We start from the raw sequence: 24,067 nt of genomic DNA, 5'->3' as shown, positions 1-24,067 counted from the left end.
CTTTAAAGGGGACGAGAATATTCTAAAATGAGATTGTGGTGATGGTTGCACAACCCCCTGAACATACTAAAACTCATTGAATTATACACCTTAAACCAGTGAACTCGTATGGTATGTAAATTATATCTCAGGGAAGCTGTTTTTGGTGTGTTTTCTTAAGTAGTCCGGGAGCTTGGGTAAATTTTTATTGCCACATGGATTATAGAGTTCCCTTGAGGGCAGCAGGCTAGGGCTGCACTGTGCAAAGTGAACTGAAAATATATATAAGAAAATATAAGAACCACATGAGCAAGTACACAAGTGGCAGGATCTCTCATGTGCTGTATTGCTTTAAAATACTCAAGTGCTGGAAGGTACAAGACTTACCCTTCACGGTAGATTTCTTTCTTCCGGGACTGTCATATTGAAGCACGGGCCTCGGTAGGGTGCAGTCGGTCCTGCGTGTCCCCACCACATGATTTCATCTCTAGAAGCAGTCCCTGCACAACCTTACCCCTGAGGACAGCGTGAGAAAGCAGCTCAGGGGAGCATGAAATTATGATCGCCAAGAATCTCTCAGCATTCCATTGTAGATGCATCCGGTGGCTGAAAAACAGTCAGCTAGCCCAGCCTCGCAGAGGCCAGTGCCCTTCCATTTCCACCTTGTCTCCCCATACTTCCATCCAGATGGCCTTCACCCAGTCCACCTTTCAGCTCTTCCTGCCAGGGGAGTAGTTGTGCTAATGGCCTTTGGGTGCAGGCCCTCCAGAGCGGCTGCCACATTGCAGCTCCCATCCCCGTTGTCTAGAGGAGGATGTTGAATTCCCTGCTTGTAGGTGTTCTCTGGGTCAAGAGAGGCTTTTCAACCCAGTGTCACTAGTGGTACCACTCACCTGACTATAAAGGAAGCAAGTCTGTGTCGCCCAGAAGGCAACTGCTTCCTGGCACCATCTCTCAGACAGTGCTAAGGACAGGATGGAGATGCACCTGCAAACTGGTCTTGCTTAGCGGTGCGGTGCAGAGGTAGCCTGGCCAAAGCAATGCAGGGATTTCCAAGAAGCATCCCACATGGGGACTAGCCCAACATCCTCTAGGACACACACATCAGGATGCCCAGCTTCAATGCTTGTCTGTTACACAAGCAAAATGTGCAGATTTTTCCTCTACTTCCCAGTGATATTTACACACACACACACTCCACCCCCGCCAAGAACACTTGCATCTGAAGAGGGACCAGAGGGCTCCACTCTATTCAAAGCCATCAGTCCAGAGAAGGTGGCTGGCTGTTCTCTGATGGGCCTTTATTTACAAATAAATAAATATTATTTTAGAAACAGACAAAAACTATCAACAAACCCAGGAACATTTAGGAACCAATGTATATTTGTGCGTTACTGTATTTTTGTCTGTGTGTGAAATATCTATTTGCTTGGTTGGGTTACATGTGGGTCTTCATTCAACTGGAAATAAAACCTTGTTCCAAATATGATCCAAAGTTCCAAGCCATAGCTTTTTTTTTTTTTTTTTTGTCTTGGTGTATCTAGGACATTCTTCACCCATTCTGAAAAGCAAATACGATAAATCTAAAAGCAGGACTAACGTCAGAACAAAAGAATTTATATTCCTTAGCAAATGTTACTAGTCAGGTAGTAATGATGTAAACTCAAGAATCATAAACTCAAGAATGTTTTGGTGCTATTCAAGCAGATTCTCCAAGCCGGGGCACCCATCTAAGGGAAGCAGAGCATCAGACAGCTGGTTAAGAATTAATGGCTTATTGTCATCTATGACATTTGATGTCATAAAAGATGGAAATCCAGGAAATGACACAGGCCCCATGAGGTGACATCTGTGCTCTCTGGTGTCTGAAACTGATGATCAAGACTTGTGTCCCAAAGCTTTTCATAAAATTGGAATTTGGGCATTAGTTCCTCATTTTCTCTAAGACTAGGTAAATAGCCCAATTGGATGATCAGGAGGCTCTCTGGATTCTTTGGTTTGTAACAGAAGAATTCCATATGCTACAATAGCATCAGCAGTCAAATATGAGGCATAATTGATGTCCAAGTTTACTGACCTCCTGTATCACTGAATTTCTCTCTTGCCAAATGTGGCAGGTTCTATTGACTTTTATCCTTCCCTAAGGCCAACAGAAGGTTTCAGAGACCTTTGGGATAGACGTAGTGCTGTATAAATTTCCTTTATGGCCTTAATCCCTTCCCAGGCCATTCCCTATCACCATCCCATCCTGGTTCACAGTAAATGAGCTGTGCCGCCTGCCCCTCCCTTCTCTCCTTTACCAGATTGTCTTACCTGAACCCTAAGGTTCCGCCCCCCTCAGGCTAAAGCCACCATCCCACTCAAAGTTTTGACATATACTAAGCTACATCCACCATTTTTATTTTGGGGACCCAAATGTAATGTTTATCCTTCTTAAATGTCATTTTGTATGGAATTCCATCTTCTAAATAACTGTTTGATCAAAGGAGAACTTAAAACTACTACCAACTGTCTATTTAGAGTGTAAATAAAAACACAGCATAATGAGGAGGATCACCTGCAACCATAGATATACATACTCAGCGGCAAATTGATAACCTCAAATGCTTCCATTATTAGGAAAGAATCAAAATAGCTGAAATAGGACGCCTGGGTGGCTCAGCCGTTAAGCGGCTGCCTTCGGCTCAGGTCATGATCCCGGGGTCCAGGGATTGAGCCCCACATCGGGCTCCCTGCTCCACGGGAAGCCTGCTTCTCCCTCTCCCACTCCCCCTGCTTGTGTTCCTGCTCTCGCTAACTCTCCCTCTGTCAAATAAATAAATAAAATCTTAAAAAAAAAAAAAAAATAGCTGAAATAAGCCTTCAACTCAAGAAGTGTGTAAAAGTATTATAAAATAAACCTGAAAAATATAAAAGGAAGCAAAGCCACAAAATACTAGAATTATTACACAGATTGAGCTGTTTCTTTGAAAAGAAAATAGACAAATTTTTGACAAATACAATGAAGAAAAAGGGACAAGAAAGCAAAATTTAGGGGAAGTGATATACTAGATACCATGGGTTTTGTTTTAAGAGAATATTCTAGGGGTGCCTGGGTGGCTCAGATGGTTAAGCATCTGCCTTCGGCTCAGGTCATGATCCCAGGGTCCTGGGATCAGACCCCACTTTGGGCTCCTGGCTCGGCGGGGAGCCTTCTTCTCCCTCTCCCTCTGCCTCTCCCCCTTTTCATGCTCGCTCTCTCTCTCTCTGTATCTCTGTGTCTCAAATGAATAAAGAAAATCTTTTTAAAAAAGAATATTCTATAAATTTTGTGAAATAAATAAGCTTGAAAATATAAATTAAATAGAATTTTTTGGAAAAAAAATAACAAAATCAACAAAAGAAATAGATAGTAACCAAGAAATAAATTATAAAAGATACCAAAGAATCACCATTCTGAAAAAGCTCTGTGACTAGATGGTTTACTGCTGGTAAGTACTAAACTTTCAAGGAACAGATAATTTTCATACTGTTGAAACTTTTTTAGAACACCATCCAATTTATTCTTCCCAGCTAAACTCCCCATGATGCAAAACCTGCCAAAAATTGCCCCCAAAATATAAAACAGATGAATATAAATATGTCAGGTTCACCCGTAAATATAGATCCTCCCAGAATTCTGAATAAAATACTAACAAGCTAATTTTAATGATGTATTAAGAGAATCATCAAGTAGACTTGAAAAGGCTAGCATATGTTCTGTTGGTTAAAAATTGGAAAACAGAGAAAAGTTCAAAAAATATTTAAATCTCATGATTCCAGCATCCAAAATTATCCACAGTTAACATTTGGGTGTATATCCTTCCAGTGGTTTTTTTTCTCTGTATATACATTTTTTCTGCATATGTATATTTTTTAATGTAATTATGATCATGCTGCTTTGTAGCTAATAGACTGGGAAGGACCACATACGTTACCCTGTGAGGTTAGATTAGGTCCTCATTTTATTTGCCAAAGGATACGGAAACACAGCTGAGGCACAGGAGCCCCACAGAGCTGGAATAGATGTCCTGTACCCTGGCACAGGTCCCAGGTACCCCTAGAGCTTCTAACAGGATGCTCACACCTCAGTCCCTTTATGCTTGGACCTCACATTACTAGCCAAGAAGATTAACGCAATCTGTATGCTTAATAATCCCATTGAAGAGCCTGTTTATAGACACTGGGACCATCTGATAATCTGAAGTAAAACCCAGAGTCAGCAAAACCCCATCCTTTCCCAGGAAAAAAAAGCAGAGTCAACACTTCGGTGTTTCTGATCAGTTTCTCTGCCCTCAGATGACTGGTACACCGGAAAGCCCATTTCCTCACACATATACTGTAAGAACTTTTCATGAAGTCAGTATTCTAATATGTTTATAATGAGTGCATAATAATAAAAGTATTCCCTCATAAAGGTGTATCATTATTTATTTAACAATCCCCTATTGTCAGGCATTTGGTTGTTGACAAATCCTTTCCTATTGCAAATAATGTAAGAGCATATATCCTTTATTTTTTTTTTTTTAAAGATTTTTTTTTTTTTTTTTTGAGACAGAGAGAATGAGAGAGAGAGCACATGAGAGGGGGGAGGGTCAGAGGGAGAAGCAGGCTCCCTGCCGAGCAGGGAGCCCGATGCGGGACTCGATCCAGGGACTCCAGGATCATGACCTGAGCCGAAGGCAGTCGCTTAACCAACTGAGCCACCCAGGCGCCCGCATATATCCTTTAGATAAATGTTTTTAAACACTCCTGATTATTTTCATAGGGCAAATTTCTGGAAATAGAATCTCAGCTCTGTCTCTTATTAGGGATCTTATTGTCCTCACTTGTAAAAAGAAAGAATAATACCTATAAGGAGGCAACAATGGTAACAAGTAACAAAAACAAAAAAATCTCCAGGGGTCTTGGGTCGTGAGGGAAGTATTGTCCAATTGTCCCGAGTCACTGTTTCGTGTTGTGTATGTGGCCGTTGCCCTCCACTTGGATACTGGCTAATCCATTATGACTTATTTATAGAGCTTTTCTTTGATTTTCTAGATTAATGAAAAATGTGCAGTTTTTCCACTGTTAAAAAGTGGTATTATAACTTGCTTTACGGTTTTCATAGCTGATTTCATCTACTTTTTATGATTCTGTACTGTTTCGGATAGTTAAAATTTTCCCTTGACGAAGCCAGGAGCAGCTGATTCCTCTGCTGCGGGCTGTGTGCACTACTGAGTGTCTGTCAGCTGCCTCTTCCTCAGACACTCACACTCACTCACTCACTCACACACACACACACACACACACACAGTGGGTTCCTTTTTTTTTCTATCAAATATAGCTTTATTTTTTTAAGTATAACTGATATACAATATCCTGTTAGTTTCAGGTTATATACATTATAAAATTATCTCCATGATGTCTAGTTACCACCTGTCACCATACAAAGTTATTACAGTACTATTAACTATATTCCCAATGCTGTACATTACATCCCTGTGACCTATTTATTTTATAACTGTAAGTTTGTACCTCTTAATCCTCTTCACCTATTTTGCCCACCCCCCAATCACTGCTTCCCTCTTCTGTTAATCAACAGTTCGTTTTCTGCATCTGAGTCAGTTTCTGTTTTGTTTTGTTTTGTTTATTCATTTGTTTTGTTTTTTAGATTCCACATGTAAGTGAAATCATATGATATTTGTCTTTCTCTGTCTGACTTGTTTCACTTAGCATTAGACTCTTTGGGTCCATCCGTGTTGTCGCAGATGGCAAGATTTTGTTCTTTTTTATGGTTAAGTAATAGTCCTCTGTGTGGGGGGGGTGGGGGAGCTGTGTGTGTGTGTATATGTCACATCTTTTTTATCCATTCCTCTATTGATAGACACAGGCTGCTTCCATATCTTGGCTGTTGTGAATAATGCTGCAGTGAACATAGAGCATATATTTCTTCAAATTGGTGTTTGGGGTTTCTTCAATAAACACCCAGAAGTGGTATTGCTGGATCATACGATAGTTCTATTTTTAATTTTTTGAGGAATTTCCATACTGTTTTCCATAGTGGCTGCACCAATTTACATTCCCACCAGCAGTGTAGGAGAGTTCTCTTTTTCCACATAGGCAACCTGACCAGTGTGAGGTGATATCTCCTTGTGGTTTTGATTTGCATTTCCCTGATGAGTAGCGATGTTGAACATCTTTTCAGGCACCTGTTGCCATCGTGGAAAAGTGTCTATTCAAATCCTCTGTGCATTTTTTAATCAGGTACTTTGTGGGGGGGTTTTGATACTAAATTATGTACATTATGTATTTTGGAAATTAACCACTTATCAAATGTTCATGATTTGCAAATATCTTCTCCTATTCAGTAGGTTGTCTTTTCATTTTGTTGATGATTTCCTTCACTGTGCAAAAGCTTTTTAGTTTGATGTAGTTTCATTTGTTCATCTTAGCTTTTGTTCCCCTTGCCTGAGGATACTGGTCCAAAAAATATATTGCTAAGACCAATGTCAAAAAGCTTACTGCTATGTTTTCTTCTAGAAGCTTCATGGTTTCAGGTCTTACATTCAAGTCTTTAATCCATTTTGAGTTTGTTTTTGTACACGGAGTAAGAAAGTGGTCAGTTTCATTCTTTTGCATGTAACTGTCCAGTTCTCCCAACACCATTTGAAGAAACTGTCTTTTCCCCATTGCATATTCTTGCCTCCTTTGTTGTAGATTAATTGGCCATACATGTGCAGGTTTATTTCTGAGCTCTCTATTCTAGTCCATTAATCTATGAGTCTGTTTTCATGCCAATACCATATTGTTTTGATTACTATATCTTTGTAGTATAGTTTGAAATCAGAATGATGCTTCCAGCTTTGTTCTTTCTCAAGGTTGCTTTGGCTATTCGGGGTCTTTTCTGATTCCATACAAATTTTAGGATTCTTTGTTCTAGTTCTGTAAAAAATGCCATTGGTATTTTGGTGGGGATTGCACTGAATCTGTGGATTGCTCCAGGTGGTATAGCTATTTTAACAATAGTAATTTTTCCATCTGTGAGCACTGTGTATCTTTCCATTTATTTGTCTCATCTTCAGTTTCTTTCATCAATGTTTTATAGTTCTCAGAGTACCAGTCTCCCACCTCCTTGGTTAAACTTATTCCTAGATATTTTATTCTTTTTGATGCCATTATAAATAGGATTGTTTCCTTAATTTTTCTCTCTGATACCTTGTTATTAGCATGTAGAAATGCAACCAATTTCTGTATGGTAATGTTGTAATCTGCAACTTCACTGAATTCATTTACTAGGTCTAATAGCTTTTTGGTGGAATCTTTAGGGTTTTCTATAAATGGTATCATATAATCTGCAAATAGTGACAGTTTTATTTCTTTCTTTCTGATCTGGATGCTTTTTAGTTATTTTTCTTGCCTAATTGTTGTGGCTAGGACTTCCAATAATACTACGTTGAATAAAAGTGGCAAGAGTGGGCATCCTTGTTTTCTTCCTGATCTTAGAGAAAAAGCTTTAAGCTTTTCACCATTGAGTATGATGTTAGCTGTGGGTCTGGCGTATATGGGCTTTATCATGTTCAGGTATGTTCCTTCTGTGCCCACGTTGTTGAGAATTTTTATCATAAGTGGATGTTGAATTTTGTCAAGTGCTTTCTTTGCAATGTTGAGGTGATGGTAGGATTTTTATCCTTCATTTTGTTAATGTTGTGTGTACCATGTTGATTAATTTGCAGATGCTAAGCTGCCCCTGCATCCCTAAAATAAATCCCACTTGACTGTGGTGTGTGATTCTTTTAATGTATTGTTAAATTCTGTTTGCTAATATTTTGTTGAGAATTTTTGTATCTATGTTCATCAGGGATATTGGCTGTAATTTTCTTTTTGTGGTGTCTATGTCTGGTTTTATATCAGGGTTCATAAAATGAGTTTGGAAGTGTTCCTTCCTCTGCAGTTTTTTTCGGTAATTTGAGAAGGAGAGATACTAACTCTTTAAATATTTGGTAGAATTCACCTGTGAAGCCATCTGGTCCTAGACTTTTGGTTTTTGGGAATTTTTTTTAAGATTGTATTTATTTTTTAGAGAAAGAGAGAGAGCACGAGTGGGAGGAGGAGCAGAGGGACAAGCAGACTCCCACTGAGTGGGGGGCCTGACACGAGGCTCTATCCCAGGACCCCTAAGATCATGACCTGAGCTGAATTCAGACGCTTAACCAACTGAGCCACTCAGGTGCCCCTGCTTTTTGGGAATTTTTAAATTATTGATTCAGTTTCATTACTTGCAATTGGTCTGTTCAGATTTTCAATTCTTCATGATTCAATCTTGGAAGATTGTGTATTTCCAGAAATTTATCCACTTCTTGTAGGTTTTTCAGTTTGTTGGCTTATACTTTTTCATAGTAGTCTCATGATTTTTTGTATTTCTGTGGTGTCAGTTGTCACTTCCCCTCTTTCATTTCTGATTTTATTTATTTGGGCCCTCTCTCTCTTTTTTTTCTTAATGAGTCTGGCTAGAGGTTTATTGGTTTTACTTATCTTTTCAAAGAACCAGTTTTTAGTTTCATTGATTTTTTTCAAATTTTTTAAGTCCCACTCCAATCTTTATTATTTCCTTCCTTCTACTAACTTTGGGCTTTGTTTGTTTTTCTTTTTCTACTTCCTTTAGGTGTAAGGTTGGATTGTTTACTTGAGATTTTTCTTGTTTCTTGAGGTAGGCCTTTGTTTTTCTGAGAACTGCTTTTGCTGTATCCCATAGATTTTGGGAAGTTGTGTTTCCATCTCATTTGTCTCAAGGTTTTTTTTTTAATTTTCTCTTTGATTTCTTCATTAATCCATTGGTTGTTTAGGAGCACATTGTTTAGTCTCTAAGTGTTTGTATTCTTTCCAGTTTTCTTCTTGTAATTGATTTCTAGTTTCATACCTTTCTGGTTGCAAAAAAAGCTTGATATGATTTCAGTCTTCTAGAATTTATTGAGGCTTGTTTTGTGGCTTAGCATGTGATCTATCCTGGAGAATGTTCCATGTACACTGGAGATGAAAGTGTATTCTGCAGTTTGGAGATAAAATAGTCCATATGTGAATCCATCTGGTCTAATGTGTTGTTTAAGGCCAATGTTTCCTCATTGATTTTCTGCCTGGGTGATCTATGCATTCATGTAACTAGGGTATTAAAGTCGCCTAATATTATTGTATTACTGTGAATTTCTTCCTTTATTTCCATTAATATTTCCTTTATATATTTAGATGCTCCTATGTTGGGTGCACCCAAATAAATAAATATTTATGAATGTGTATCCTCTTCTCGTATTGACATGGTTATCATTATGTAATGCCCTTCTTTGTCTTTTGTTACACTCTTTGTTTTAAAGTCTATTTAATCTGATATGAGTATTGCTGTTTCAGCTTTCTTTTCATTTTTATTTGTATTGAATATCTTTCTCCATCCCTTCACTTTCAGTCTCTGTATGTCTTTAGTCCTGAAGTGAGTCTCTTGTAGGCAGCTTATAAATGGGTCTTGTTTTTTTGTTTGTTTGGTTTTTGTTTTTACCCATTGAGCCCCTCTGTGTCTTCTGATTGGAGCACTTAGTCCATTTACATTTAAAGTAATTAATGATAGGTATGTATTTTTTGCCATTTTGTTCACTATTTTCTGGGGCTTTTTGGTAGTTCTCATTCCTTTCTTCTTTTCTTGCTCTCTTCCCTTGTGATTTGATAACTTTCATTAGCTTTATGTTTGGGCTCCTTTCTCTTTATTTTTTGTGTATCTATTGTAGGTTTTTGGTTTGTGGTTTCCATGAAGTTCATATATATTGACCTATATTGTCATATATAAATAGCAGTGTATTTTAAACTGGTAATTGCTTAAGTTTGAATGCATTCTAAAGTTGCTACCTTTTCACTGCCCTCCACCACATTTTATGTTTTTGACATCATATTTTACAGCTTTTTATTTTGTGTATCCCTTAACTATTTATTGTAGTCATAGTTGATTTACTATTTTTGTCTTTTAATCTTCATACTAGCTTTCTAAGTAGCTGACCACTGCCTTTACTATATATTTGCCTTTATCAGTGAGTTTATTTTTTAACCAGTGGGTTTTTTTCTTTCATATATTTTCTTTTTTCTACTTACAGCCTTTTCTTTCCTACTTAAAGAAGACCTTTTAACATTTCTTGTAAGGTGAAATTAGTGGTGATGAACTCCTTTAGTTTTTGCTTATCTGAGAACTCTCTCTCTCCTTCAATTCTGAGTGATAATCTTGACAGGCCATGGTTTCAGTTGTCAGTTTTTTCCCTTTTTCAGCACTTCAAATATATCCTGCCACTCCCTTCTGGCCTGCAAAATTTCTGCTGAAAATCAAGTGATAGACTTACGGAGTTTCCCTTATATGTGACTGTTTTTCTCTTGCTGCCTTTAAGATTCTCTCTTTATTTTAACTTTTGCTATGTTAATTATAATATGTCTTGGTGTGGATCTCTTTGGTTTCATCTTGTGTGGGATTCTCTGTGCTTCCTGGACCTGGATGTCTGTTTCCCTCCCCAGGATAGGGAAGTTTTCAGCCATTATTTCTTCAAATAAGTTTTCTGTTCCTTTCTCTCTCTCTTCTCCTTCTCGGACCCCTATAATGTGAAAGTTAGTATGCCTGATGTTGTCTCGAAGGTCCCTTAAGCCTCTGTGTGTGTGTGTGTGTGTGTGTGTGTGTGTGTGTGTGTGTTCTGATGGGGTGATTTCTGCTATTCTGTCTTCCAGGTCACTGATTCATTCTTCTGTATCATCTAATCTGCTCTTGATTCCCTCTAGTGTATTTTTCACTTCAGTTGTTACATTCTTCAGTTCTGATTGGTTCTTTCTTATATTTTCTAACTCTTTGTTGAAGTTCTCACTGTGTTGTTCCACATTCTCCTCCCAAGTTTGATGAGTGTCTTTATGACCATTACTTCAAACTCTTTTTCTGGTAAATTACTTATCTCTGTTTCACTAGGGTTTTTCTGTGGTTTTATCTTGTTCTTTCCTTTGGAACATGTTTTTCTGTCTCCTCATTTGTCTTACCTTCTGTCTGTTTCTATCAGTTAGGCAGAGTAGCTACTTCTCCCAGTCTTGAAGAAGTGGCCTTGTGTAGGAGTGTCCCCTGTGTAGACTGCATGTGGCTGGTGGCTTTGGCAGGCCAGCTGGAACTGGAGCAGGTGCAGGCCAGGGGCTCACAGGGCATGCTGCATCAAAACTGTTCTGGTGGATGGGTAGAGTTGGAGTGAGCATGGACCAAGGAGTCCAGGACATGCCATACTGGGAGCCAGTGCAGGCCAGGAGGCTTGGGGCACACTGCACAAGGGATTCACTGGCAAGACAGCTGGAGCAGGCATGAGGAGGGGTGTCCTGGGGTGCACCATGCCAGGGCTGGCCTGGTGAGATAGCTGGAACAGAGCAGGTATGAACCAGGAGGTCCCTGGACATACCATGCCAAGGCTGGCTTGGTGGGATAGCTCAAGCTGGAGCAAGCATAAGCTAGTGGGATCCCAGGGCATGCTTCGTGGGGCTACCCAAGCAGGATGGCTGGATCTGGAACAGGCATGAACCTGGGGTTCCCAGGGCATGCCATGCTGGGGCCTTCTTGGGGGGAACCATAGAGCTAGTGTAAGCCAGAGGCCGGAGGCACAATGGGCAGCACTAGCAATTTGGCTAGAGTGCCTCAACCCTGCTCCCACCTACACTATTAAGATGGAAGAAGAACATAAAAAATGGCACTTGCCATCACCCCTAACCCTGGAGAGAGTTCCAGCAGTTTCTGTCCATTGGCAGATGCTCTACAGTTAGTAAATGGATTTCCTTCACTTTAGTTGCCCTTTAAACTACTGCTTTTTTTGCTGCCCCAGGTGGATGAATCTGCCCATGGGCCCCTCAGTGATGACCCTCCCAACTGCAGGTCACCATGTTGGGGATGGGGTTTCCATCATTACCGTGTCTTTGTCTCTCCTACTCTTCTCTGTTTGGTCCTCCTACTGTTTGCCATGAGAAAACTCAATCAGCCCTCAGTTCTTTTGGAAGAATTGCTCTATAAGTAGGTAGAGATTGAGTGTGTCCATGGGAGGAGGTGAGTTCAGAGTCTTCCTACACTGCCATCTTGGGCCACCCTTTCCACAAAGTGGATTCTTAACAAATGTCACACCAATATCATCCCTTACTCCCATGCCGTTTACTCTAAACATAGCTTTTAAAGTACTCACCTTTTTATCCTTAACATTTTTACAGCCTCATTTTGTGTGAATCCTTTTTCTCATAATGATATATGCATTCTTTGTGACATGATCTTCCTAGCTTTGGTACGTGTACTTTTAAAATCTGAGCATAATTTCCACAATAAATGGTTTTTAAATTAATTAATTAATGCCTGATTTGGCTGGGTGATAAAGAGGGCAGGGACGATAGCAGATACCTACATGGTTGTTTCATTCATCAGCTTTTGCGACCAGAGCAAAGGTTGGAAGTATTGAGAGAGAGAGTTCCTTACTACTTGATAAATATCAAGTAGGTCATTCCCATTCTGGGACAAAATACTGATGTACTTTTCCCAATCCTTTCTGCTAAATACAGCTAAAATCCTTAGATATTATATATAAAATAAACATAAGACTGTAAGATAGAAAGAAGGCAGATCAGCTAGGGAATTAAGGCCCAAGAAAGACATGGCAGTTCGTTCACTGAGTTTTCACTTTTCCTCATATAGCTCAGAGTGGATGCTGGAAAAGCCAGCAACCTAGAAATGCCAACAGGCACATATTTTTTAAAATAAAAATAAAGGCCCAGGAAAGCCAGCTTTCTCTAGTCAAAGAACCAGGAAGTGAGTATCCTAGGAAGAAGAAAACTTTTAGACAATAACTGCTCTGTTCCAGCCAAACACCATGGGAGGTGGGGGGAAATGGCCACATTTCCACCCGCATCAGGAAAGGCAAAGTTAGAAGTCTCGACTTCCTTCTCCCCTTGCCCAACTGTAAAGAAATACCCTTCTGCCCCTTGCTGGTTTTGTGTTAGTGGGTGCCTGCTAAAATAAGTGCTTTCTCTGAAATCCAAAGTCTTATAATACAAAAGAGCATCATTCCTCATATCAAGAACCTGGAAAAATCTCAACTTGAATGAGAAAAGACAATCAACAGATGCCAATAGTGGATGACATAAATATTAGAATTATCTGACAAGGATTTTAAAGGAACCATTATAAAATGCTTCAATAAGCAATTAAGAACACACTTGAAACAAATGAAAATACAGAGTCTCAGCAAAAAAATAGAAGATATAAAGAGGAACCAAATGTCAATTGTAAAACTGAAAAATACAGTAACTGAAATTTAAAAATTCAATGAATGAGCTCAAAAGTAGAATGAAGAAAACAGAGGAAAGAATCTGTGAACAAAATGAATAAGAGGGAAGCACAGACTAAAGAAAAAAAAAAAAAGACAGAGCCTCAAGAACCTGTGGAACTATAACAAAAGATACAGCATTTGTATCATTAGAGGCCCAGAGAGAAAAAAGAGTAATAATGGCTCAAATTTTTCCAAGTTTTGCAAAAGACCTAAACCTACAGATGCAAGGAGCTGAGCAAACCCCAAACAGAATAAACCCAAATAAATTCATACCATGACACAATCATAGTCAAGCTTCTGAAAACAAAAGTCAAAAAAGAAATCTTGAAAGGAGTGACAAACACCTTACCTATAGGGGTAAAATGATAAAAACAATTTGAATGACACTGGAGTTAGAAACCATGGAGGCCAGAAGGAAGTAGTAGCACATCACTTTTTTTTTTTTCAAGTGTTGAAAGAAAAAGAAACTGTCAACTTAAAATTCTGTATGCATTGAAAATTTCCTTTAGGAACAAGGAACAAAAGACATTCTAAAACTGACAAGCATTGGTGGCCAGCAGACCTACCCAAAAAGAATGGCTGGAAAGTTCTTGAAACAGAAAGGAAATGATAAAAGAAAGAACTTCAATTAAAAAAATGGTATCAAGAAAGAAAGAACAGTGGGAACAAAAGTAGGGTCAATACAATAAATTTTTCTTCTCTGGGTTTCTAAATTATATTTCGCAATTGAAACAACATTTGAAACATTGTTTGGTGTGGTTCTCCAATGTGAACAGAAGAAATATTTAAGACAAGGAAGGAGATAAGGTTTCTATACTTCACTCAAACTGGTAAAATGATAATACCAGTAGATTGTGATAAGTTATATATAATGTAGCATCTGGAAAAACAATTGAAAATCTGTACAAAGAGATGAATTCAAAAACACTGAAGGTAAATAAAAATATAACTCTATTTTTATTTATTATAATTCTGTTCTATTCTTGTGGTTGCCAGAGGTGGGGGTTGGGAGGGTAGGAGAAATAGGTGGTCTTTGGTTTTTTAGTTTAAATAGAGTGAGTTTAAATATATATAAATATATATACACATATATACATACACACGTATATATAATTCTAAAACATTTTAGAGATGGTCAAAATTATGAGAAATTTATTATGGCTGAGGTTTAAGGATAGACCCACTGAGGTGAAGTTGGAGATCTGATTGAGGCCAGAGCCTGAAGACGCGTTCCTGGCGCTACAGCAGAGCAAACAAAACCTTGTATACAGGACCAACAGTCCTATCAGTTTTGTGTTTTGGAAGATAATTTCAGCAATAGAGAACCTCCTTGTGCCATCTTTTACCATCTTCACTTCGCATAATGTGAAATTTAGACCAATTAATATCAATAAAGATGCTATCAAAAAAGGACTGCTGTTGCCAGAGCACTAATCACACCTTGGAAATCGAGGATTTGGAAATCAATACCGAGTGTCGAGTGAGAAGGTGCTGTCGTGCCTTCTAAAATATCATCATCTGGCCAGTATGAGTGGGGTGGCCACAGGAAGTGAGGCCCCTGCTGGGCATCACCGCTGTCCACACAGTGCCAACCAGGCAGAGAGCCTGCCTCCCAGTTACTTGTGAGCTGAAAGCTTGTGGAAAACTTTGGGTATTTATCCAGGCCTCACAATACACTTGGCAGGCATGCGCATGCTTGACTGTGAGATCCAGGATTTGTCATTTAGGTTCCAGATCTTTTCTTTTACTATCTGTATTCAGACTTCGCCCCTGTGTCACTGAAGCCGAAGGAGGGGACACAGCAAGCAGATCGTTTAGAATAAACCCAAGACTCTCCCAAAGGTGTATTTGATATTGAACGCTCGCAAAACCAGCAAGACATTGCATGAAGTCAAAATACAGAAAAGTAAATAAACCATCCAAGAGAGAACTGTGCTTAATTATAGCAGATGAAATTTACAGCACATTTAAAGAAATATTCTCTGAAAGGAAGAAGTGTTAAAATTGGAAGATCACAAGAGGTGCTGAAGTCCCCTTAAATTCTTTATTGGAGAAGAGAGATCATAACCCTTCTAAAAGGTTAAATCCTTTGTTTTAAAAAACTCATTAACCCAATGATAGATGTTCTCTATTGATTTTTTCATTCAGCAGTCACATGTAAATGCCCGTTATGTCCCAGGCACGTTGCTAAGTTTGATGACAGAAAGACTTTCATTCCATTATCTCAATAATGTTGTCACGTCTGCAAATTCCATGCCACCGTGTTCCTAAAATGGCATGGGGTTCAAAAACTCTCCTGAAAGTTGTCTAAGACTGTGTCATCATCTCAATTAATCTGTGTTACCGTTTTAGGAAAAAGTTAGTTTTTAACTGAGTATTTTTTTAGTATCTTCAGCATGGAAACATGACAGCAAGTTGGCACACTAACGTGCTCAGTCTGCAACTGGAAATATATTGAGTCTAAAGTCTTCTTTCCAGAGGGTCTTTCTGATATGTCTTTTTCCATCTTCTTGATTTCCATGACTCCTCGGAGCCCTCCTGGTTTAACCGATCTCATCCTTCTGTTAGTACTAGTCTGTAGTGATGACCATCCCCAGCTTCCTCGCCTCTCCTGCCACCCTCCCCTCCCTGCTGCAGAGGCTCACAGAGGCAAAGCAGCTGCCCGCACTCATGGCAACAACATCCGCTATGCCGAGGCCAGAATGACTTGTTGTCCCCCAAAGACCAGCCTTGAGACAAGTTACCAGGGCAGCCTTCGTGGAGGTTGGATGATAGTTATCTCGATCCCACGACTGGAGCCACGACAGTCTTACCAGGCCCCCATCCTTGACACGGATTGTTTCTAGTGACATATTCTCTACACAGACCGTTGAAACACAAATATATTCAACCCTGCCCCCAGAAGCGTGGTAAGCCTCGCGGCCCTTACAACCAAAACACGAAGAAAAACCTAAAATTCTTGGCTCTCTCAACTGTTTTAAAAACAAATAATAGTTATGCCAGTAAAATTGTCATTTTAAGTGAATTTCCTAATTTAAGGAAGGAAAACGTAAAAGTATAAGGCTTTTCTGCCAATCTAATTCAGATCAAAGATTCTCTCTCCTTGGGCTAGTATGTCTCATTACTAGAAGACAGCAGTCATAAAAGGAAGGCAGCATGGTAACTGTTTAATGGACATTTTCTGAGAAATTAAAGTGCCGCTTTTCAAAAGACAGTCAATCACTTTGTGGTGCAAGCCCCAGGGAACTGCACACACATTGCTGTTTCTGCTGCACACATAATGCCCAGGTACACACGGCACCAGCATCACATGTCCTTTGTTGTTTGAATTAAAGCAAGTAGAATGTACTGCTCAGTGATCAAAGCCTTTGACCATCATATAAAATCCATCAAAATACTCTTTATCATCATTTTCCCGTCTTCAGCAAATGTCATTCCACAATATGGCAGGGAGACATATCTGTTTCCTCCACCATGCATTGCTTTGCTTTTTGGGGGTTTAGGGTTTGGGGATTATTTGGGGGGTGGGTATTGTTTGGTTGTTTGGAGTCTTTACCCCCAGTGTTTTCCCCAAAACTGAAAACTGCCAAACTTTTATGGATCTCAGATGTTTGGTCAGAATCTAATAGTCTTTTTTTTTTTTTTTGTATGGCTCCATTGATAGTAGCCATCTCTACTTAGCCAACAGGAGAAACGAATTTTAGTTCATAAAGGAAGAAAGAAATATTACAGCCCTTAGATGGTTAACTTTCCCTTCCCCACCTCTAAAGATCCAGGATTCCTCACTCAACACCAGACACAAACGGTAGTCTGGTAAAGAAATCACTACAGCTCAGGCAAGGCATAAATGTGCTGATGTTGTCTGATGTTGAAGAATTTCATCAGACAGTAGGTATGGACCATGACATTAGTGGAAGAGATGAGAACCACCAGGGAAGGCTATGCTCCAGCTCCATTTTTCTGTAACCCTGTAGTTCAAAATGATGCTTCCAATTTCAGATATATATCCTGCAAGATAGTTTCTTGTCTTGTCATTCTTCTAGGAGAAGCAAGGCTCCAATGAATATTAACCGCCCTACCTATCCCCACACTGAGGATTTATGAGAATCTGTCCTTAGGCAAAACACTTGTCAGAGATTTAAGGGGTAGGTGAAAGGGTTGTTCACCTTGTCCAGGCTGCTCTGCACTTAAGGCCATAAACCCTGACAGACTCCCCCCGCCCCTGGCCTTCACTCATGTCCAGTCCTGATGAAGCAGTAGTCACGGTTCCAAGTGGCAAGCAGGTATTTGCTGACTCAACATTAAAAAATGATCACTGCGGGGGCGCCTGGGTGGCTCAGTCGTTAAGCGTCTGCCTTCGGCTCAGGTCATGATCCCAGAGTCCTGGGATCGAGCCCCGCATCGGGCTCCCTGCTCTGCGGGAAGCCTGCTTCTCCCTCTCCCACTCCCCCTGCTGGTGTTCCCTCTCTCGCTGTGTCTCTCTGTCAAATAAATAAAAATAAAATCTTTAAAAAAAAAAAAAAAAAAAAAATGATCACTGCGTTTTCTGGGTTCAGAATTTGACCTCAAAAGAACAGATTCATGCGTGTTGCAATGCAGTTAATAAAGGACTCTGAAGATGTTGAGTATTATGTGAGTACCAAAACTTTCTTTTTGGCTCGAACACTCTTTGGGTTGGTGGATTCCATCTGAATTTTTGTGGTTAATTAATTACCATTAGAAAGTCAATTTTTCCTGTTGTCTCTGAGTATATAATGACTTCTGGCAAATTTCAGCATGGATATGAACATCAGGCATTTGACCATGTGAAACATTTGAACATTTGAAATGCTGTTACTATAAGCCGCTGCACGGGGGTTAAATTTTAAAGTCTGGAATATATAAAAATGTGGAAAGGATGGATCTTCAGTTCTTTGCTAAAGAGCTCAAGGGAAAATTACTGTTTATACAGCAAGCCAGCTCCTGCAAACACTCCAGCCACTCAACTCCATGGGCAGGAAGAGGTAGGAAGCAGGACTGTGACTTTGATGATCCCGCAGGCTCCAGAACCTTCCAGCAGGCCATGAAAGCACAGAGCAGAATGCTGTGCCCTTCCTCACAGCCCACTTCCTAAAATAAAGCAAACAGACATTTTCAGTCTTCACAAAATATTTCAAGCATTTTGGATTTATTTCCTTGCCTTCTGGTGCTGATCGGATTAGGGGGTGCATTTGCAAAGCCGTTCCCAGAAACAGTCATTCTGAAATGACACCACCCTCCCTTCTAAAATGCCCACCAAGTCACGAGTGCCCGACTACCAAGGGGCACCAACTTTCATTCCCAATTTTATTTACGTACATAATGGCTTTTTGTTGTTTTTTTTTTTAACCATCAGGATGCCTTTGACCCGATGATTGCTCTTCAGGTTCCAGGTGATGATTGGGAGCCGGGCAGCCCCTGGGGGGCTCCTTGTCTCCTCCGGTCGAATGACAGCTTGCTCGGGGGTGTTTTGTGTTTGCTCACTTGGTTTTCCTTCCCTCTTGTTCCCGGGGGCCTGGTGGACTGGCAGCGCCGTGGTCCAGCAGGCCAACTGCAGAGCCTCCGTGCCTTCCAGCAAGGGCAGCGGCAGCAGCAGCAGCGGGAGCGGCAGCAGCTCGTCCAGTGACTCGGAAAGCAGCTCTGGCTCCGACTCCGAGACCGAGAGCAGCTCGAGCGAGAGTGAGGGCAGCAAGCCTCCCCACTACTCCAGCCCCGAGGTAAGAGCCCCTCCCTCCCAGCCGCGCTTCTCTCTCGAGCGTGGGCACAGTAAATCCCTGCAGTCGGCCGGCTCTCACACCTGTCCCCTCCCCACTGCGCTCGGACAGCGGGACTGGCCTGGAGGCCACCACCGCCTGGCAGCCTGCCAGGGTTTGTTTGGGCTCATCATTTTCCCCACTCTGCCCCCTCCTCGCGCTTCTCCTAACAGAGCTCCCTTTGAAGTACAGAAATCTCTGTGTTAACTTCCAGAAATTTCCAAGTATGCTGTACACATCACTGCCTGGAAAGAACCTCTGGGTCGGGTCTCCCTAAGGGTTAGCCGGAGGCAATAACTAGACAGGGCAGTTCAGCGCCTGGGAAGTGCGGCCACCCATAAATCAGGGAGAAAGGAGTTTTATGGATTACACATGGTTAGAATCCTACCTTTTTGCAGTTTGTCACGGATTAGAAGAACAAGGGCTATAAATATTAATAAAACCTTTTTAACTGTGTTTTCTTTGTGAAAATAGAAAAAGAAAAATTAGCATCGACCTACAAATAATAATGAAACCTTTTATAGCTATGATGGGTATCTGTGTGGAAGATTTAGGCGCCCCATATAAAAGCATTATAAGGTACCAATAAAAACCATTGCTATTTCTACTTTAAAGGGGAAAGGGGGAAATTAAATAGTAATTCAGTGCATGGAGATTCTTGGGAGAGGGTTGAAAGCAAACTTCTCAAGTCCCTGGATCTGTAAGGGTAGACTTTGATTGCTAAAGAGGGCATAAAATACGGTTTCTTCTTGGGTATATAAACATTTGACATTACCATGGATGACATTTTTGGCCTATGGCCCACTGTACCACTTTGGGGCCAAAATTTCTAAATAGGTTCTGAAATAAAACCGAAGCCACTTTTGCAAACCGTGGCGGTGAGAGGGGAGCAGAGCACCAGTAAGGGCCTACACAATCACGTTTCCAGCCTGATACTTGTGCCTCAGGACATCATCACACCTGAAAGCAATTGTGTTTTTATCTGCAGTTCGTAGACCGGCTCTTAAATTCCCTCAGGTTTTTCCCCTTCCGATCTCCTCCCGGGAGGCTGAGGCCTTTTGCAGAAGGCACTGAGAATTTCCTCCAGTGTTCATTCCTTCTTCAGCACCTTTCTGTTCTGCACCGGGAGCTCTCCATTCACCCCAAAACCAGCCATCTCTCCATCTCTCTTCTCCTTTCCATGATGCTCACCTCCTCCCCGCAACCCCTCTCTCTGTTTCTATCTCTGTCTACCAATATAAGGAGAAGGCGCTTAGCAACATTAACCTGTAAGTTGATACAACCCTGACTTTCCAAGAAACTAAATTATTATTCCTTCTTCATAATTTCATTCATTCACTCATTTAGTGTTCATTCAACAAATATTTACCGAGTGTCTGCCACGGACTTGCTGCTTGGCCTTGGAAGACAGCAGTTATCTGACAGAAAAGGTCCCCATCTTCAGAGAACTGACATTCTAATAGGAAGAATTTGGAACAAAAAAATATATATAGGTGTTAAACAGGATTCATCGAAGCCAGCTGTATCCTATAATTTGTTGAGAAACTCCAGAATATTTAGTTATAAGAACTGGGTACCAGAGACATCGCAAGAGCCAGTGGAGATGCATAGAAAGTATTAGGTGTCCGTGAATAACCCTTCCCCTCCTCCAGTCTCTTTGTGACTTTGAAGGTTAAATTCATGAATGTTGAGTCTTATTGTCATGCTGAAATGTAAATCCTGGAGCTACTGGCTAAACCTAGTCCCAGAGAAGTACAGTTAAAAAGTGCTTGAAGCACATTCTTTCTAAATGTCATTGGGATAATTACAAAGACTGGAACTCCTTGGTGGATGAAAGGAAGCTCTTGTCGAGCGAGCTTCCAGCCGCTCTCAGAGGCCAAGGAGAGGGAATGCAAGTCTAGTAAAGTGGCCTGAAAAGTTTAAGTTGCCTGAAGCCACAGAGTTTCGATTCTTGCTTCCCTATGCGGAGGGAATGCAGAAGTGACAAGCGATGTATTAGCCATGCCGCATGGTACTTCCTTCCACTGGAATGGAATGGATCAGGTTACTTTTAACATTTTCCCAACATTAATACATTCACCCTTGAGAAGTAAAATGAGTTTGCGGAACGAAAATCACGAAGACAGGAAGCAGCATTATATGGCTGACACCCCCCCAGCGCCTCTCTTCTACCGGGACTGAGCCAGCCCAGGTCACCTTAAGGACAGTGGTGAGACTCGTTTTCCTGACCCCCACGAGATAGTCGGACTCTGTATATACACACACCTCCCGTTCCACTGCCCAGACAGCTCATGCTGCTGCTTTGCAGCAAAATGCTCCTGGCCCTCATTCCCCTCCTGGTACCATCCTGCTGCGGGAGTAGAAGGAGGCGCTCATGATGTTCCAAAGCACCTGCATGCTCCCCTTCGGCGTGCCAGCACTGGAAACCCGCTAGGCCCAGCTGAGTTTCATGTGAACTGTTCTTCATGGCTGTGAAAGCCACTGCATTTTACATGAATCGCCATAGGTAATGTCCTATCTGCAGCTAGCATGGAAGAGCCGCTGTAAACTCTTTCCATCAATACAGATCCCCTCTCTACAGCCTGATATTTGCTTACTTGTTCTCAGCCTAGTTTTCTTCACTGGAGTTTTGTCTTCTTTCCTGGCGTGGTGCATCCTTTCCTGCCAGAGCATTCAGGGGGGAGCACCTTCCCCCTCAGCTAGCACACATACACAAGCACACGGAGCTCCCTAGAGCAGCGTTCCTCAAGTATTAGATGCTGTGTGGGACAGAGAGAGCCTGGTCACATGATCTTGAGGAGTGTCAGGATAAAGTCAGGTTAATCCATCTCCTTAAGGCATCACCCAGCCCTTACTATTGCTCATGTAAACTGTTTTCCAATGCAGCATTTCCCAAACTTACTTGACCATGGAAACTTTCTTCATGGAATATATGAGCCAAACACTCATTTTGGAAAATGGGGCCCTAGACCATTCTTGAAAATGAGCAGAAATGTGATGCAAGTCACTCATTGATTGAAAAGGCTTCTCCTTAATTAGGCATCTGTAGGGTACATGGCAGTGGGTGCTGTGAAGGATGTGGATGAAGCAGGGACTCAAGTCCACGATGGAGAGCTTGTGCATAAATCAGAGGGAGGGGAAGATTAATCAGGGAGGAGAGTCATGGCTGAAAATACAAAGCAGCCAGCAAGCAAACAGACAACACTGGGCAGAAACCCTCAGGAAGTCGACCACAGCCAGCAAGCAGCATGCCAGTGGATGACAGTCCCAAGCCCTGAGCTTTCCCTCATCTGCCCCAAAATGTCCCAAAATGACAGACAGTCCTGTCCTGCCTAATCTGTGAAGCTGTTCTGAGGAATAAATGATACAATTTGAGCAAAACCCTGTTGTAAGGTGTTCTTACAAGGAGCAAAGTCACAGCAATTGGCCTCCCTACCCTATTACAGACACTGCAAGCCATACAGAGAAACAGAGTCCTGCCCCCCCGGAAAGAAATGTTTGGCTTTGTTGAAGACCCAAGATGTATACACGTGAAATGAATATGAGTATCACAACACTATTCAGTTAAAAAAAAAAAAAAAGACTATTCAATTGAGGATAATAGAGGCCAACAGGTATTGTTTGGAGAGTTAGTGGTGTTCTCCAAAATTAGACCTAATTCTGTCATTTTAGGTTGAAGACAGACATTTCTCAAAGGAATGAGGTCCCCCTTTCATGAGGCTATGCCAGTAAGTAATGGGAGATTAGGCAAAGCAGCAGGGGAGAGAATCTGATCTTTTTTTTTTTTTTTTAATTATTTTTGAGTGGAGATGACACACAATGTTACATTAGTTTCAGTGTAGGACATAGTGATTCAACAAGTTTAAGCATTATGCTATGAGACTCTGGTCTTTAAACTTAGATATGGACTTAGATATGGGTTTAGCCTTGGTAGTGCCTGGTAGCTCTGCAGCTTTAGACATGTCACTGAACCTCTCTGAGCCTCATCTACAAATTGGGAATGATAATATTTCTTATCTGTATGGATTAAATTAGATGATATCTGTAAAGAGGGGGGCACACTGTAGGTGTTCAGCCATGAAAGATGACTGTAAGATGAAAGATGCCCTTGAAAACCAGCCCAAGGCATTTGGATTTCTTTTGAGAGGCAAGAGGAGGTCATTGTAGATCCTTAAGAAAGGCAGTGTGATTTAGTGATGTGTTGAAAATGGTACTTTGGACTGATTTTTTTCAGCTGTGAAGTGCAGAAAAAAATGACCCTAAAGCATATCAGGTAATGGGCCTATACTAAATGTATTAAATTCTCCCCCTCACTGTCAATGCTCCCATAGGGGGGTTTTAGTGCAGTTGTCTGTGTTCTCTCACCCAAGACGTGAGCTGTGGAAGGCCCACGGTGGTGGGGGTGAGGGTGAGCTAGTGTTAAACATGGTGGCAGGGCCAGTGTGAGTGTCTGCTCTGCACCCTCTCCCCAGATGTGTCCCCTTTTTGCAAGAGGCCCCTTCAGCATCCATTCATATTCACTATCCCATTACACTAGGGCAGCAGAGGCACGCAAGTCACCGACGTGCCAGTGGTCACGTAGGGAGGCAGGTGGGGTCGGGAAGAGACACTATCAGAAGCCATAAATTGTTTGCCACCAAATTCGCTTTCGGCTACACTCTGCTAATCCCAGGGAAGGTGAGACCTTCCCCTTGGCAACAGAGCTGTTCTGTGTCCTGCTGTCCTGCTTTCTCTATTGCATGCATCTCCCATTGCAGTATGGACTGGGTGTGCTCTTAGGGTTCCTGTGTTCCCTTTCTCTGGAGAGGCCAAAATAAAGTGAGGTCAGAATTTATATAGAGCAACTTAGAGGTACAAAATTATAACCTTTTATTCTCTTGCATCTTGCCCTGGTCCTTTTGGTACACGAAAACATAGAAAAGTCAAGTCAAAGGCCAGCCTCCCTGTCAGGGACCATGAGGGTTT

The 24,067-nt window shown here is 41.2% G+C and overlaps 1 protein-coding gene across 1 annotated transcript in view; it reads left to right on the top strand.

The window, feature by feature from the left end:
- The window catches only part of AFF3 (AF4/FMR2 family member 3), a 523,317-nt gene that overhangs the window by 452,131 nt on the left and 47,119 nt on the right, over positions 1 to 24,067 (top strand). Inside the window, exon 13 of the mRNA XM_032420156.1 lies at positions 18,880 to 19,066. Coding sequence (XP_032276047.1) covers positions 18,880 to 19,066 — 187 coding nt within the window. The remainder of the gene's footprint in view (positions 1 to 18,879; positions 19,067 to 24,067) is intronic.

This window comes from Phoca vitulina, unplaced genomic scaffold (genome assembly GCF_004348235.1).
Source record: "Phoca vitulina isolate PV1807 unplaced genomic scaffold, GSC_HSeal_1.0 scaffold22, whole genome shotgun sequence".
NCBI classification, from domain to species: domain Eukaryota; kingdom Metazoa; phylum Chordata; class Mammalia; order Carnivora; family Phocidae; genus Phoca; species Phoca vitulina.
This window is presented reverse-complemented; position numbering and strand designations above follow the sequence as displayed.